This window comes from Falco rusticolus, chromosome 7, assembly GCF_015220075.1.
Source record: "Falco rusticolus isolate bFalRus1 chromosome 7, bFalRus1.pri, whole genome shotgun sequence".
In the NCBI taxonomy this organism is placed as follows: domain Eukaryota; kingdom Metazoa; phylum Chordata; class Aves; order Falconiformes; family Falconidae; genus Falco; species Falco rusticolus.
Genome location: NC_051193.1, coordinates 51,676,669 through 51,691,015, shown reverse-complemented (window position 1 = coordinate 51,691,015; position 14,347 = coordinate 51,676,669). Strand labels below are relative to the sequence as shown.

The 14,347-nt window shown below is 37.9% G+C and overlaps 1 protein-coding gene across 2 annotated transcripts in view; it reads right to left on the bottom strand.

Moving 5' to 3' along the window:
• Positions 1 to 210: 210 nt before the first annotated feature.
• Positions 211 to 14,347, bottom strand: part of LOC119151268 (cytochrome c oxidase assembly protein COX16 homolog, mitochondrial) — a 49,638-nt gene continuing 35,501 nt past the window's right edge. Inside the window, exons 4-5 of one of the 2 annotated variants that reach the window (XM_037395022.1) lie at positions 913 to 955; positions 486 to 592 (exon numbers count right to left, since the gene is read on the bottom strand). In XM_037395022.1, the coding sequence (XP_037250919.1) occupies positions 576 to 592; positions 913 to 955 (60 nt within the window). In that variant the 3' untranslated portion in view covers positions 486 to 575. Of the gene's footprint in view, positions 593 to 912; positions 956 to 14,347 lie in introns of both variants that reach the window. The other variant, XM_037395021.1, reaches the window with a different exon arrangement.

Below are 14,347 nucleotides of genomic sequence, written 5' to 3'. Positions count from 1 at the left end.
ATATGCCTGTGGAGCCCCTTCCAAGCCTAAGAGTCTGAAGTCATGCAGGGGCTCCCTGAAGGAGCATTTATCTGGTCACACACATCCAGATGACAGCACTGTTGTTCTCATTAGGATGACAACTTGTGGTACTGACAAGTGACTCCTGACATGTTATTCTTTGCTGAAGCATCTCAGTTTTGAATCACAGGGATTGAAAAACAATGAATATTCTCAGTAGAATAATCAGCTGGTTTTTTAATGGAGATTTCATATATACAGCCTGTGGAACTCTGCAAAAGGATGCAAAGAGCTTCACATAATACAGTGCCTTTTGGATTGATCTTAAAGTTACTTATATATACACTGGCATAAATTGCCCAGCGCAATCTCCCTCTCCCATGTCTGTTCCTGACACTGGATCAAAAAATAAATTAAGACAGTCCAGCCTGAGCCTTTTTTTTTTCCCCAGAGGCACCAAAGCAGGCTTGCTCAGTCACTCTGTCTTGAGACGGGCAGCCTCCCGCCGTTGCTTCTGAACAGCCCTGGAATCTTCCCACAGACGGGGTCCTCTGATGTTCTCCCAGTTATCCAAGTCAGACTTCTCCAGCTTCTGCACACAAACAGCAAAAATATCAGTGTCACTTTGACAGCTCCATGATTTAAAGTATGTATTATTCTGAATTTTTTTTCTTTTTGCACAGGAAACTCAGTATCACTATTGGGTTGAAGAACTTTCACATATCCTGCAAAAGAAGTTCAACATCAAGGAAAAAAAAATATAACAGGAGTTATCCATATAGCTACATAAATTACTAGGGTGGGCATTACTGCATCTGCTTATGAACAGATAAATAACATGTAAGGACAGGAAGCATTACAGCATCTGAACGAGACCAAAGATATCTTGTATTCACTTCTTTCTTCTCTCACCTTGTTTTCCAGATCTGTTCTTCAACTGCAAGTCTGCCAAATACTGAAGTGGTAGGAGTGATAAGCATTGGTAAAGTTCAAACAGAAGATCAGTAATTAGCATCCTGTCAGTACAAATAAAAAGCATACCAGAAAAGATGAATTATCCACCACAAAGAGAGACAGTAACAGTGCAATCCCCTTCAGTCCATGTGGTTTTAACTTGAGACAAGGTGTGCGATGATTTCTGCTGCCTAGTTTCCTATGGCACCCACTCACTGATTCATGCATGAGATATGCTAAATGACCAAACTGTCAGATACTTAAAAACTATCTAGATTTTAATTAACTCCTTGCCTATTCCTATCATCTCCACTCAGAAGTACCAACAATTGCAGTATTTATCTAGCCTTAGAAGTGTACAAAAATGAGGAACAGGCACCTTGCTGACCTCACCTACCAAGTGCTGCTGTTGAAGAACACAAACATAGGCCGCATCTTCATAGTACTACTAGCAGAAACATACAGGTCTCTTCCCAGCAGACACAGACCTCAAGACTCAAGTATCAGCCTGTGGAACAGTACATCGAACACACTGGGGCTCTGCCAACAGAAGACTGAGGAGGGGGTCTGCACCACTACCATAACCAGGGCTGCTCTACGTGGTACTAAACAGGGTGATACCACATACTGTTAATGATATGTACTGCAGTGGGATCTAAACCTCTGATTTATGATCAGGGCCTCATCTCAGCAAATGCTGTAAAAATACGTCAGAAAATAATTAATCCTGCCCTCAGCCTGTGGTCTAATTTGCCTACTATCAATCATCCAAATAAATGGCAAACACCAAGGGACTTGAGTAATAGTCGCAGAATGATTCAACAGCTTAACAAAATAGACCTTCTGCTATTAGTTCATGTTATGTACAAGTTTTCTGCCACTTCTACAGTTGAGGAAATTGCCTCGAGGTTAGTCAGGTATCAAAAGAAACTAGGCAACATTCAACAGAAGATATAGGAGAACACATGCACAAACACAACAGACTTTCACAAAGTAGAGGCAAATGATTTTTTTTTTATGCAGTAGAGTTGGCATGGGTCTCTGAAGAACTGTCTTCACTACTTCATACATCTTATGATTAGCTGGCACTTCATTTTAACTGGAAGGGATCTGAGATGACATAGAAAGAGGGAGAAGGAGAGAAGGTAACCATCATCCTATGCAGCAGTGACTATCTACTCTGGTTGCAAATTAAGAATATAACATCCGATTCTAGTAGAAACTTCAAGGAAACTACACTGAAAATAACCTTGTGCTTTAACAGAAGGGAAGCATGCTGATTTTATTAAACACAAAGGTATCACACAGCTGTGAGGATCTAAACTACTTCCAAAGGTGCTCAGCTCCCAAATTCTGAAAAAGAACCAACTTCTGAAATTTATACAACAAAACCTGTAGTAACTAAAGATAGGCTATATAAAGAAGTATATCAAAAGACACAGGCATACTAGAGATCTTCACCAAAAGTTCCTATTAATCTGCCTCTGGAACTTCACAAAGGCTTTTCAGAGAGGAGGCTTGTCCAAAACAGGAAATATTTTAAAACTATACCATCTAAACAAACCAGTACAAGAAACTATTTTGACAGTTTCTAACAGAAATCATAAAGGTACCTGGAAAACACACTGTGATTTACTGACAGAATAAAACAACTAAGGGCTATGTACAATGAATGGCATCGCCTCAAACTGCAGAACAGATGAGATGTATTGAGTTAATTTTTGTCAATTAAAATATAAAGAGTTAAAGATTCTAATGAATACACAGAGACACTGTATTTTTATTTTGCAATTCTCATTATATTTATAGAGATCATTAATATTTTGTGTCACATATAAAGATAGTGTTTGATGCCTTGCTGCAATTCTGGAAGATAGCACCTTCCCTACTGGCACATGACAGTATTTGCTAAAATTAGTAGTTTACAGGACAGGTATCTTTTCAGTCATCACAAGGCAGCATGATTACACCATACAGTTTTCTAAACTGATGTTAGCAAGTTTTGAAAGAACAGAGTACTCCTATTGCACGTGGATAAGGAACATCACCAGTGAAAGGGGACCCAAAAATCTGTTCTTCAATGCTCTCCTACTGCTTAGCTATTTTTATATGTATCTACCTGTGCTGATACAGTTAATTTTCTTCATAGTAGTTCGTATGGGCTATGTTTTAGGTTTGTGCTGAAAACAGTGTTGATAGTACAGGGATGTTTTAGCTACTGCTGAGCAGTGCTTACGCAGAGCCAAGGCCTTTTCTGCTCCTCTCCTCACCCCACCAGTGAGTGGGCTTGGGGGGCACAAGGACCTGGGAGGGGGTACAGCCGGGACAGCTGGCCCCAGCTGACCAGAGGGATATTCCATACCATATGGTGTCATGCCCAGCATATAAGGATGGGGGAAGAAGAATGAAGACAGGAATGACATTCAGAGTGACGGTGTTTGTCTTCTCAAGTAGACATTACGCATGATGGAGCCCGGCTTTCCTGGAAGTGGCTGAACACCTGCCTGCCCATGGGAAGCGGTGAACTAATTCCTTGTTTTGCTTTGCTTGCGTGTGCAGCTTTTGCTTTACCTGTTACACTGTCTTTATCTCAACCTACAAGTTTTCTCGCTTCTGCCCTTCTGATTGTGTCCCCCATCCCACCCGGGGGAGTGAGTGAGCAGCTGTGTGGGGCCTAGTTGCCAGCTGGGGTTAAACCACAACAGCCTCACATACAACTATACAAAACTTAACCTTTTTGCTTGGTCACTGACATGAAAATTCTTACAACAGGATCACCTCAGAAAAAATGGCTACATTAAATGTAGGCCAAAGACGCACACGTAGCTACATTTTAAAGTAACCTTACTGTTGAGAATAAGACCAAACTTACAGTCCTATCAATTAGAACCGCACAAGCTGCAAAGTCACAAAGCTCCTTCACACTGCCTGAACTGTGCAGTGAGAATCAGGCAAGCAGATAGTTCTGATCTCAGATGAAGTCAACCTCTTTCATTCTGTCTGGCTGGGTCTTTTTTAATTTCTTATTCCTTTTTTCATTTTAGCTACCTGGATCCTGCCCACCTAACTTCACGAGAAGATCACATACAGACGGTAAACTACTTCCAGTTTATAGTAAATTGAAATCCGTATGAACTGGCTGTCTATAAACCCAAAATCTTTTTCTCCCAATTCAAATGTACTAAATAGTCAATCATCGGAGACTACAATGAAATGTAATCAGATCAGACCAACACTACTTTTCCTGCTTGTCTCAAATAGCCCAAAGGATATTGAAAATTAGCTGTTTAAAGTAAGATCAGTGTAGTCCATTAAATCTACCGATTCACTTCCTAAATCAGCTAAACTGTCTCTTAAAAGTACAGGACTGACAGAAGTTGTAAATTCAAGAAAAAAAATTCAGCTATGCAGACAGGGACAGTGAACAATAAAAAAAAAGTTCCAACTGTTTGCCATACACTTGACTTTTAAGATTTTTGTTAAACAGCTTGCCTAGTGCAAAGGTACTAATAAGGATGTAAAGAGATCTCCACTTCTTAATTGCTGGCTCAGATGCCTGGTTCGATATAAAAATAAAAGCCATAATACTCTGTCAGCCTTAAAATAACATACAATTTAAAAGAGTTTGAATTCTACTGTTGCAGAACAGTCTTCATGCCACAATAAACAAACTGAAATCTGCAAATTCATTTAAAGCTACCGGTTCTCAGGCTGAGTTAATTCAAGGTGGTCACTTGCAAAAAATGTGTGGCTTTAGTCTCTATTTTCCACATGTGAAAGGAGGGATAAGAAAATCCTGTTTACTTTACAGCTTGACGCAATATATTCTTGATGAGCACCACTGAAAGATATTGCTGAAATTCAGAGAGACAATTATTTCCCACCATTATAGAAAGAAAACCCATTTGCAGATAAAAGATGAGCCAGGGAAGAATATCCTCACAGCTGAAAGATGCAGTCAAGGAAATGCGTTAAACCAGTCTGGTTTTGTAAGGATGTCAAAACAGCCTGAAGACTATAAAAGATACATTGAGGAACTCTGTGATGATGTATAGAAGCAGAGGTACCAAATTAAGGCTAACACTGAATCTGATGTCTTGTGCATGACTGAAAATTGTAACTTTACTATTGCATTAATATGGCCTTACAGGTTTTTTTCAAAAACTCTTTCCCAGAGCCACCTTTTTGACATCTCATTTCCTTAATATAAACTTTTTGCTACTCATTTTGTTTAGGATGTGACATAATTTAATAGTTGAGATTAGTAATTTAATGATCTGTGATTTAATAGCCCGCAATTAGTGATTTAATCCTCAGATTAAAAAGTATTTTTTACAATTACAGAATGTTTAGTTTTATGTTATTAGTATATAAGCAAGTCAGCAAGCAGCATGCTATGTCTAGAATAAGGGGGGTTTGTTAATTAAGGGAAGAAATGGGGTTTAGTGGTGGGGTTTTTTTGCTTATAAGCATCCAGAGAGCTGCTTCTCTTTTTGGCTTTGCCGAGGACTGGAAAAAAACGCAGTGATGAAACCAACAGAGGTTTTGTTGCTTACTTCAGTGGGATCAAATACCATTCATCTGTGGAGAACTGGTTTAAGACACTTTTCCCATAGTTTATTTTCCCTTTAATTATGCCAATTTAACACTATGTGGGGCTGTGCCCCAATCAGAAAAATGAAACAGATTAGGAAAACAAATAGATGCTGTTTACAAATGAATGCTATTTAAGCATAAGACTATGGAAACACTTGAACTGGCACAGCTGAAGGAATCATTGGGTGGAGAGAACAGAAACATCTTCAAGTGGCTATGTTGTAAACGATGTGTATCAAGGAACTGCACCACCAATTTGTCTGTACATCATTTTCCCAATTTGAAGAATGAGAACAGGACTTGCTTCCATCTCAGAGGTGTCATAGAGTTTAACTGACGTTCGTGGAGTGCTCTCATAGTTTTGTGTGAAGACACTATAGTGATAAAAATTACTCAGTAGACCACACAATTACAGCACCCAGTTAAAACTACATGGTTCTACAGCTTCAAATTTTTAAAATAACAGAAAATAACATTAGGCAGATAGACTGCCATCTAGGAATCAGGGTTTGCCATGATTTCCTCCCAACTGACAAGCAGTTCCCCTTCTTAAAATGAAGAATGTCTTAAAAAACACATTAAAACTAAGATGATAAGCCAGTGCCATTTATGCATTACACGTGCAGATCATCCAAGATGGACTTCTCGTTCCAAAGGATTCACAAGCACTATGGGTAAAGTCAAGAAAACTCATGCATGGGCCATTTACTTTCAGCTTATCTTCTTTTCTTGAGCAAAAACAAAACTCTGAAAGATCTAAGATAAAGAATAGCATGAGTACAAGAACACACCAACATCAAACACCCAAAATTCAGCAACTGCCACTTTTAATTAAGCAATGAAGTATATTTAGGATAGTTTTCATTTCCCTTGTATAAGGAAGTTTTATGAAGCTATAGTTAAAGTGTCCCAGAAAGAGGAATGCTGCTTATTAAGGTTTATCTCTGAATTTACAGCTTGAGAGACCTAGCCAAGTTAATATGACCAAGGAGTTTCCCAACTTTGAGAGCTCCATCTTGCCAACTTCGTATCCTAACAAACTGTATAACAGTATGTCCTACTTACTGCAACAGAACCCTCTAGAAGAAGCGCAGTCAGGGACAGACTGTTGAGATGTTTGCAGGACCTTTTTCAACTACATAAAGGTAAGCTTGGCTTAAGGGAATATGTGATCTTTTACAGTGCAGGAGTGCTGTAAGAGCAAAAAAGACAGTTCTGCGGCTGGTAAGAGCAGCACATGGATTTCCACAGCATGTCCCTGTCTGGAGCCCACAAAAACCTCCTGACACCACAGAGAAGGTTTATTTCAAACATCTTGCTAGGACGGTGACTTCCTGGAAATGTTGACAATTTTTTTTTACTTTGCGCATATAAAATCTGGCACAGTATGTCCTTCTAGTAATGATAAAAAGATACTATAATAAGAAAAGAAAGAGGTGAACAAGGACCAAAATATATTAGACCCATGAGTCACACATGGTGTTTTTCCTTCTGAAGAGATCTGAAAAATAAGCTTTTACAGCATTCTTATATGAGAGGAAAAAGCTGTGATGAATATCACAGTGAAGGGCTAAGAGATTACCAGAACAAGAAATGATCAGTTGCCACTATAAAACTACAAACAGAAGTGTGTGGGCATAAGAAAAGAAAAAAACCTAGAGAATGTTTATCACAATAATGTCAAATCAAAATTAAATCCAGGCCATTAAATAAATACCTTAAAGTAACCACTCTCCTTCAAATCATCAGTCAACCTTATTAAGTAGTCGACCCTTTTGAACTGGTGAGTTAAACCTTCTGCCTCTCACATGCTGCTCCTCTATCCTGGCCTCAGTTAGTTCAGGTAACATTCACAGAGTTAGCGTAGTTTAGGACTTTTGTTTCTGATCTACACTTTCCTGATGATTTTCCACTCATCTCTCTTCCAGAACTTGCTTGTCAATTTATATGCTGAAACAGAATGCTTTTCCCTGTGTAGAAACTATGGTTTTGGCTGAAGGTTAACCGAGCAATGTCAATCCTTTCAGCCATTAATAGTTTTTTCAGTGACATCAATGGCTACTGTTTGATTTGTGCTGTTGCACAGATTTCTCATAGAAAAAAAAATCCTCCTGTTTCTTCTCTGGAGCTAACAACCCCTGTCTATTTGATGAGGACAATAATATGAGAGTTAGTCCCCCACTATATTGCCAGCGACAGTAAAGCAATACTGCTGAATGCAAAGTACCCAAATAACTTGCAAATAAATCTACTTTCATTCTGTCAGAACCAATAGGTCTTTGAAATCAAATCAGAAAGACTTCTATTTGAGAAGGACCAAGACATCTATCTAAATTTTACAAGAACAAAAAGGAAGTTTTAGAAGGTAAGGTCTGGGGTCTTTCTCTGGTTGGAGGGGGAGGGTATTTTAGTTTTGAAGTGCATCATGCTTAAAGACTTTCTTTAGGGTCTAAAAAAAAAAAAAAAAGACTTTTAGAAAATCACTGATTTTCACATTAGAGCTGTAAGATGGCAGAGCAGGACACTGGCTTTCCAATGACTTGCTGGGAAGATGCTATGAACAAGATGAAGTATTACACACTGAATTGCCAACATATTTCCCTCAGCTTCTGAACTTCTCAGTGATATCTCCAAGCTATACTCAGGCAAAACTCAAGTTGTACCAGATATGCGATTAAGTCAGGGGTTGAAACAGGAGTTTTCCTATAAAATTTTTTAAAGTTTTATTATTTAGTTAAAAGTGTGCAAACTCCACAGTGAGCATCCATCATCATCCTGCACCTCATTTTTCCTTTTCATCAGGAAGCTTCTTAGGGCAGTGACCCACTCTCTGACAGTAACTTGCTACTGCAGAGTACATTTGTACACAACAGTTTGAGCATTAAATAAAGAGGAGCAACAATAATTTGAAAAGCAAAGAACATGCGAGAATCGTGTAACAAACTTTTAAAGTATTTCAAACAGCCTGCATGTCCATGTGGGCATCACCTATAAGTACACTGGCAGTCACAGAATGTTCCAGATAGTGTTTATAAAATTGGCCAAAAAAAAAAAAAAAAAAAAAAGAAAAAAGCTAGGCAAAACAAATGGAGGATATTCTTGCCAAAAAGCAGCCACTTTGCCTGGTTGCTGAGACAAGAGCTTCCTTTAAAACTATCTGGTTTGCTGTATCCTCTTCAGAGGCAGTCAATGAGAGGAATGTATACAGCCTCAGCTGTGCAGCTAAATTCCCATACATTATCCTGAAGTTACCTCAGAGGTATTTCATACCAAAGATCTAGCAATTCCCCACTGGGGGCCCATTAATATGACACAAGTGCTTAACATTTCCACTAGTCAGCTGCATAAGAAAATGTTCCCAATACCGCCTGGTAGAAGCTAGCAGCATCTCTTAGGACAATAAATGAAAGAATTCAGCCACGCTGTATGGATGCCACTTCCCTGCTGAAACTTTTTTTCTGTGACTGAGACGACACACAGTGTTGGCCCTAACACGGTAGGAGTTGGTTGGTTCCTCTCAGATTATAAAAAATTCATACAGGGAGAGCAAGCAGGTACAAAGGATTCTATTTTGGAGAGAGGACAAAGGGCGAAGAGATTGTTTGTAACAGGCATTTGTATGTCCTGACCACGTTTGCTGTTAGACTGCACTGTTCACTGCCTCACTTTGTTTTACATCTACGAGAAATCAGTATCTTCTTATGGGATAAGAAAAGTTCAAATGCCACACACATGAAACAAACAGCTCGCAGTTAAGAAAAATCCTGTGCAAACAGGTATGTTATAAACATGACCAAGGAAGAATTTACTCTCAAGACCATTTTACATGTGAATAAACTGAAATGCAAAAAAGTTCACTCATTCCAGACACAACCTGGAGGACAGTTGGAATTTAATGGCTAGGGTGGACAACACACTGACAAACAGGAGAGCACAGAGGGGATAGAGTCATTAAATGGGGAAAGAACAATATCTCAACCTCGTTTAGTGTCACAACAGTCACCAAGGAGGGATTTTTTTCCCCAACATCTTTGTCATCTCTTAAACAGCTCAAGTTATTTAGCCACTAGTATCTTCACAGACAGTGAAATAAATAAATTCAATACACTAATCTGTTAGTTCTTAAACAACAAAATTGGTAATCCTCTGGTACTGATAGTGGCAGCAACAAGATACTTGCAGATTTCAACTAATAGCATTCAGGAATTACCTTCCTTCTAGAGCAGTCCTCATGTCCACACACTTTGATCCATCTATTTAATACTATAAATTACTATGTTACTATACTGTCCCTTCCTGAAAAAAATGTTTTGTCCATTCTGCTGGCGCTAAAATCCCCAAAGTTAAGTCAAATGAGCGTTAAAGTGCCTTGAATCTTTTTTTAGGATAGCTTATTCAAACCTTCTTTTACTTTTAAGACAGTAAATATACAGGTTATACTCCCAAGCAACCCTCCTCTTTACCTTCTTTTATTTTTTTAACTGACCTCAATAAACATTTTAATACTGTAATTACAATAGTTTTGCTGTAACTCTCAGGACAGACAGTTGCACAACTTTTGTCCACAGCTAATGTTGACCTATGATTCATCAAATGACAAGAAATAAAAACTGCTCAATATTCATACACTTTAAGTCAAGAAAGCAGCATTCTCCAGACTACTCACTGACAAGTATATTCCCTCACTTATGCCATTCTGAGTCCAACAGCTTGCAACCAGCTGAAGGAAAGCTTTAAAAACCTTTATAGTTGATGTTCTGAAAGACAGAGGACCCATTTGTCTTGTTGTTGTGTTCAAATGATGTTCCCATGTACTAATAATGGAACTTACTTCTAATTTTTGTATCTTTGCTGCAATAAAAAAAGTCTTAAATTGCTAGCACTTTCTTCTTATGAAGGTATTTATATACAACTAAGATTCTTTTTGGTACCTTTAAAAAGATCTAAATCTTTACATTTCTTTTAAAGCATTTTCTTGAGACCAAAGTTAATGTATTCAGCCTCTTCTGCAACCTACCCCATTTCTAAAGCCCTGTTCAAAATGTAGACAACAGCATTAGATCCAGTATTTCAGAACTAGCCTCATCAGTGCTACACTCAGACGTAAATTCACCTGTTCCTACCATCTAACATTCCTGTTTATACCCAAAAAGACTGAATGAGCTCTTTGTGCCACCGCATCACAGTAGGAGATCAATCTGAATTATTTATTCACTGTCTCCTCAATCTTTTCCAGAGTTGCTGCTTTCCACAATGCAATCCACTCTGGCCTGCATTTCCAGTTTTTTTAAAAAATATCTTGGGTTACTTTAAAAGGTATTTGCTCATTTAATGGGCCCAGCTTACCAAGTAACACAAACAGCGCTCTGCCCCTGCCTTGCTATACTTTTACTATTTCAATACTTTCACATCACTTACACATCAGTAATAATTACACAATTTCTTCCATACCCCTGAAAAAAAGTACTTGATATTGCCCAGATATATCCCAAATCTCACAGAACACTTAAAAATACCACCTTCCTGCCCAGTGATGATGTCCAGAGAACCCTCATTCCCAGACTGAGATTTTCAGCAGCCACAGAAGTCTTCCAAGCATTTTCCTGGAATTCAGATATAAACCACCAGAGCCTAACAGATATTAAATAACATCTTGTTTGGTTATTAAGAAGTTTGGAAGTACATCCCTTGTCTCTTCTGATTTGAATACAAAGGACTGTTTTCTCTGAAAATAAAAATATATTTTTTGAATGGTGCTACTTTGCAAATGTAGCAAATGCAAACTCATGATCTTACATCCTCATTATTTTATTCTTAGTTTGGTGCAACACCATCCTCTTACCCAGATCCTTGTCAGCTTACTTATCAGCCAACTCTCTGATGTCCTTACTGTCTTTTATCAATCTTCTCTGCTTTGTAACTTCTCATTTACTGTTTCCATAGCAATCCTTCACATTTCTTATCTATTGTGATATTTTTTTCCTGTGCCTTCAATTGCCATCGGTTCCCATTGGATATCACACATTTGATTCAAACTTAACTGATTTTTCCACTGTAAAATTTTTAATAAATTCTTCTTAAAGATGTTTTTAATTGCTTGAAAAACCCTAAAGAACAAGGCTTTATTTGGGGGTCTGATGTTACTAAGGCTGGATTTTTTTAGTGTGTACTAGACCATTAATTTCACAGAAGTACAGAAAGGAAATGCTAGAATAAGGAATGTTATTTTGAGATTGCATTTAAACCCATGAAAAGGAATGTACTGTGATTGTTAAACATCCACGAGAATGTCTTTCACTCATCAATCCATTATTTTATTCCCCTCTTTCAAACAATATTTTTGTGCTTTCTCATAAAATACTCTAGGCTTTTGGCACAGGTCAAACACTTGACATTTTTTACAGTGTGCTCTACAAGGCCCAGTTCAGCAGAAGAACTACATTCACATTAGTACCAGTGTCACTAGTGGACAGAGCCATGATTTATTAGGCAAAGGGGAGCAGCAAGGACTAATTGGCCATATGAGGACACCTAAGTGTGTGAGAGGAATGCAAAAGAGAAAATGCATGCAAAGGTAGCTTGCTCCTCTGGCATGTCCCAAGGCACAAGATAAATGGCATTATTAACAGATTTGAGATATAAGAAATGCAGTATAAATTACACATGTGAGTTCTTTCTTCCTCAAAATAGTATCCTGGCCTGTCATACTCCTATATGAACTCAAGTAAATTTTGCATAGTTTGAGAAGATATAACTTAGTAGATCAGAAGACAAAAAAATGTCTTTATGTTAATTTCCTCACAGCAAATAGATTATATCTGTGATTACAACTTTTTTCATCACCACCACAACAATGGGGACAAAATGCAGACTTAACATACCTGATATCTCAGAAATGCCTTTTTGTTTTGGAACATGCCTATAAAAGGTTTATGTTTATAGCTATAGCATAGTGTATAGCAGAAACGATGACATTCTAGAAGAATTCAGTATGTATTCTATGTACACTTCAGTAATGACAATAAGGTATTTTTAAAAGTCTTAGGGAGGGCCAATGGACATTTGCATGCATCAGGCAACCATGCTTCAAAAGAGCTGGCTTGGTATCCTCAGTAACAGCTGCAGATATAATGCTAATAACATTGTAAAATAAGGCTTTACATATCAAAACAGCAACCTTTTTTTAACTGCCCTTGATCTCTTATGATACCATATTTAGTAACAGCCACCAGTGTAATCCTCCAATGTGACCTATATATAGAATGAGAAGATGGTCTTAAGAGCTGTATTTTAGACAAGTGGAAAAAAAAAAAGGGGGGGGGGGGGGAACCCCACCTCAAACCTCCTAGCCTGGAACACATGGGGTCCACAGAAAACTTCTCTCCTAAAAGTCAGCTGTAACTCAGAGATTGCTTAGATTTTGTTCACCAGAATACAGAGGTAACACTGACTAAAATTGTCACAAACTCAGTGTGGAGCCTGTACAGTACCTGCATGACTGCTGGTAGTTCCACAAGTTTCACTGAAGCAAGAAATTAATATGCCTAATGCTTGCAAGTTGGTGCCCATAGCAAAGAACACATTGAGATTAGAGTTCAAAACAATAATCTGAATTATTTTAATTATGTGGAAATGCAAATCCATTTGTTTTGTTGGAGTGGTCTGCCATCTGTAACACCCAAACACACAAAACCCACCACTTTGGAATAATTTTGGCCTGGGAACTCTCTGCAGTTTAGCTTAAGAAAAAAAAAATAAGATTGCTTCTGTCATTTCTGTCCATCAGGAAGGAACCTCATTATCCAAGTAGGCTTGTAATATGTTCTTATGCCAGTTGTATTTTATTACCATTGATTTATCCATAAAGCTAATGCAATTATGGCCATCTAAATATTATCCTTCAACTATTTACTTATTTTCTGGAGTGAAAGCAAGGCATATCTGAATACAGATCAGTTGATTTTGAGGTTAGTGAGTTAAGCAGAGAGATGTGGGTCATTTTACTGCTTGTGGTTCTTTCACATAAATCAGAACAGCCTTACAGTATATTCTACGGAAAGTGAGACACAATAATCCCAGAGACAATCAGAACTTAATGGATTCATACGTTTTGAGTTTCCACTGAGGCCTTCCATACGTACTCTGGGATCAAATCTTTTTATTCCCAACAGCACAAACCACAGTCCTTTGTAGAAGGAGGACAGCCCAAAACTGTCTGCAGTAATTGCAAAAGACTATCAAACTTGGCAGGTAGGCAGATGTGAGAAATTAGGCATATGAAAATACAAAAGGTAGGTTGTTGGGGCCTTTTTTCAGACAAATCACCAAAGAGTAATATAATAGAAAGGTTTTATTAGCAAGACCATGTACTGCCATTTGGATACCTAAGTATGAGAGCTATAGGTGCAATCAAGCTCTTCAAAGCCTTGTGACAGAAATGTGATACGGGAACAAAAAGAAAACCTGTGTTAAACATAAAGACCACAAAGATAGATAAAGTGTTAGCTAGACATTTGATCCAAATTTTAAATTTTAAATCCAAATTTAATTTTAAAACATTAAAAATTATCTTAAATAGCTTTATTCTTTGTTTCTGGATACAGGGAAGCTTTGTCCAGTTTTCCTAACATGGGTTTTTACAGGCCTGAAGATTTATGAAACTCTGGATATTGAACTGGCTAAACCAGCCATTTTGGAGCTCAGTAATGTTTGAAGAAAATGGATTGTTGAGGAAAGAGTGAAATATTTCTCTATAAAATTTTCTGAAATAGTGAAAAGGAATGGCAGTTGTTTAAAA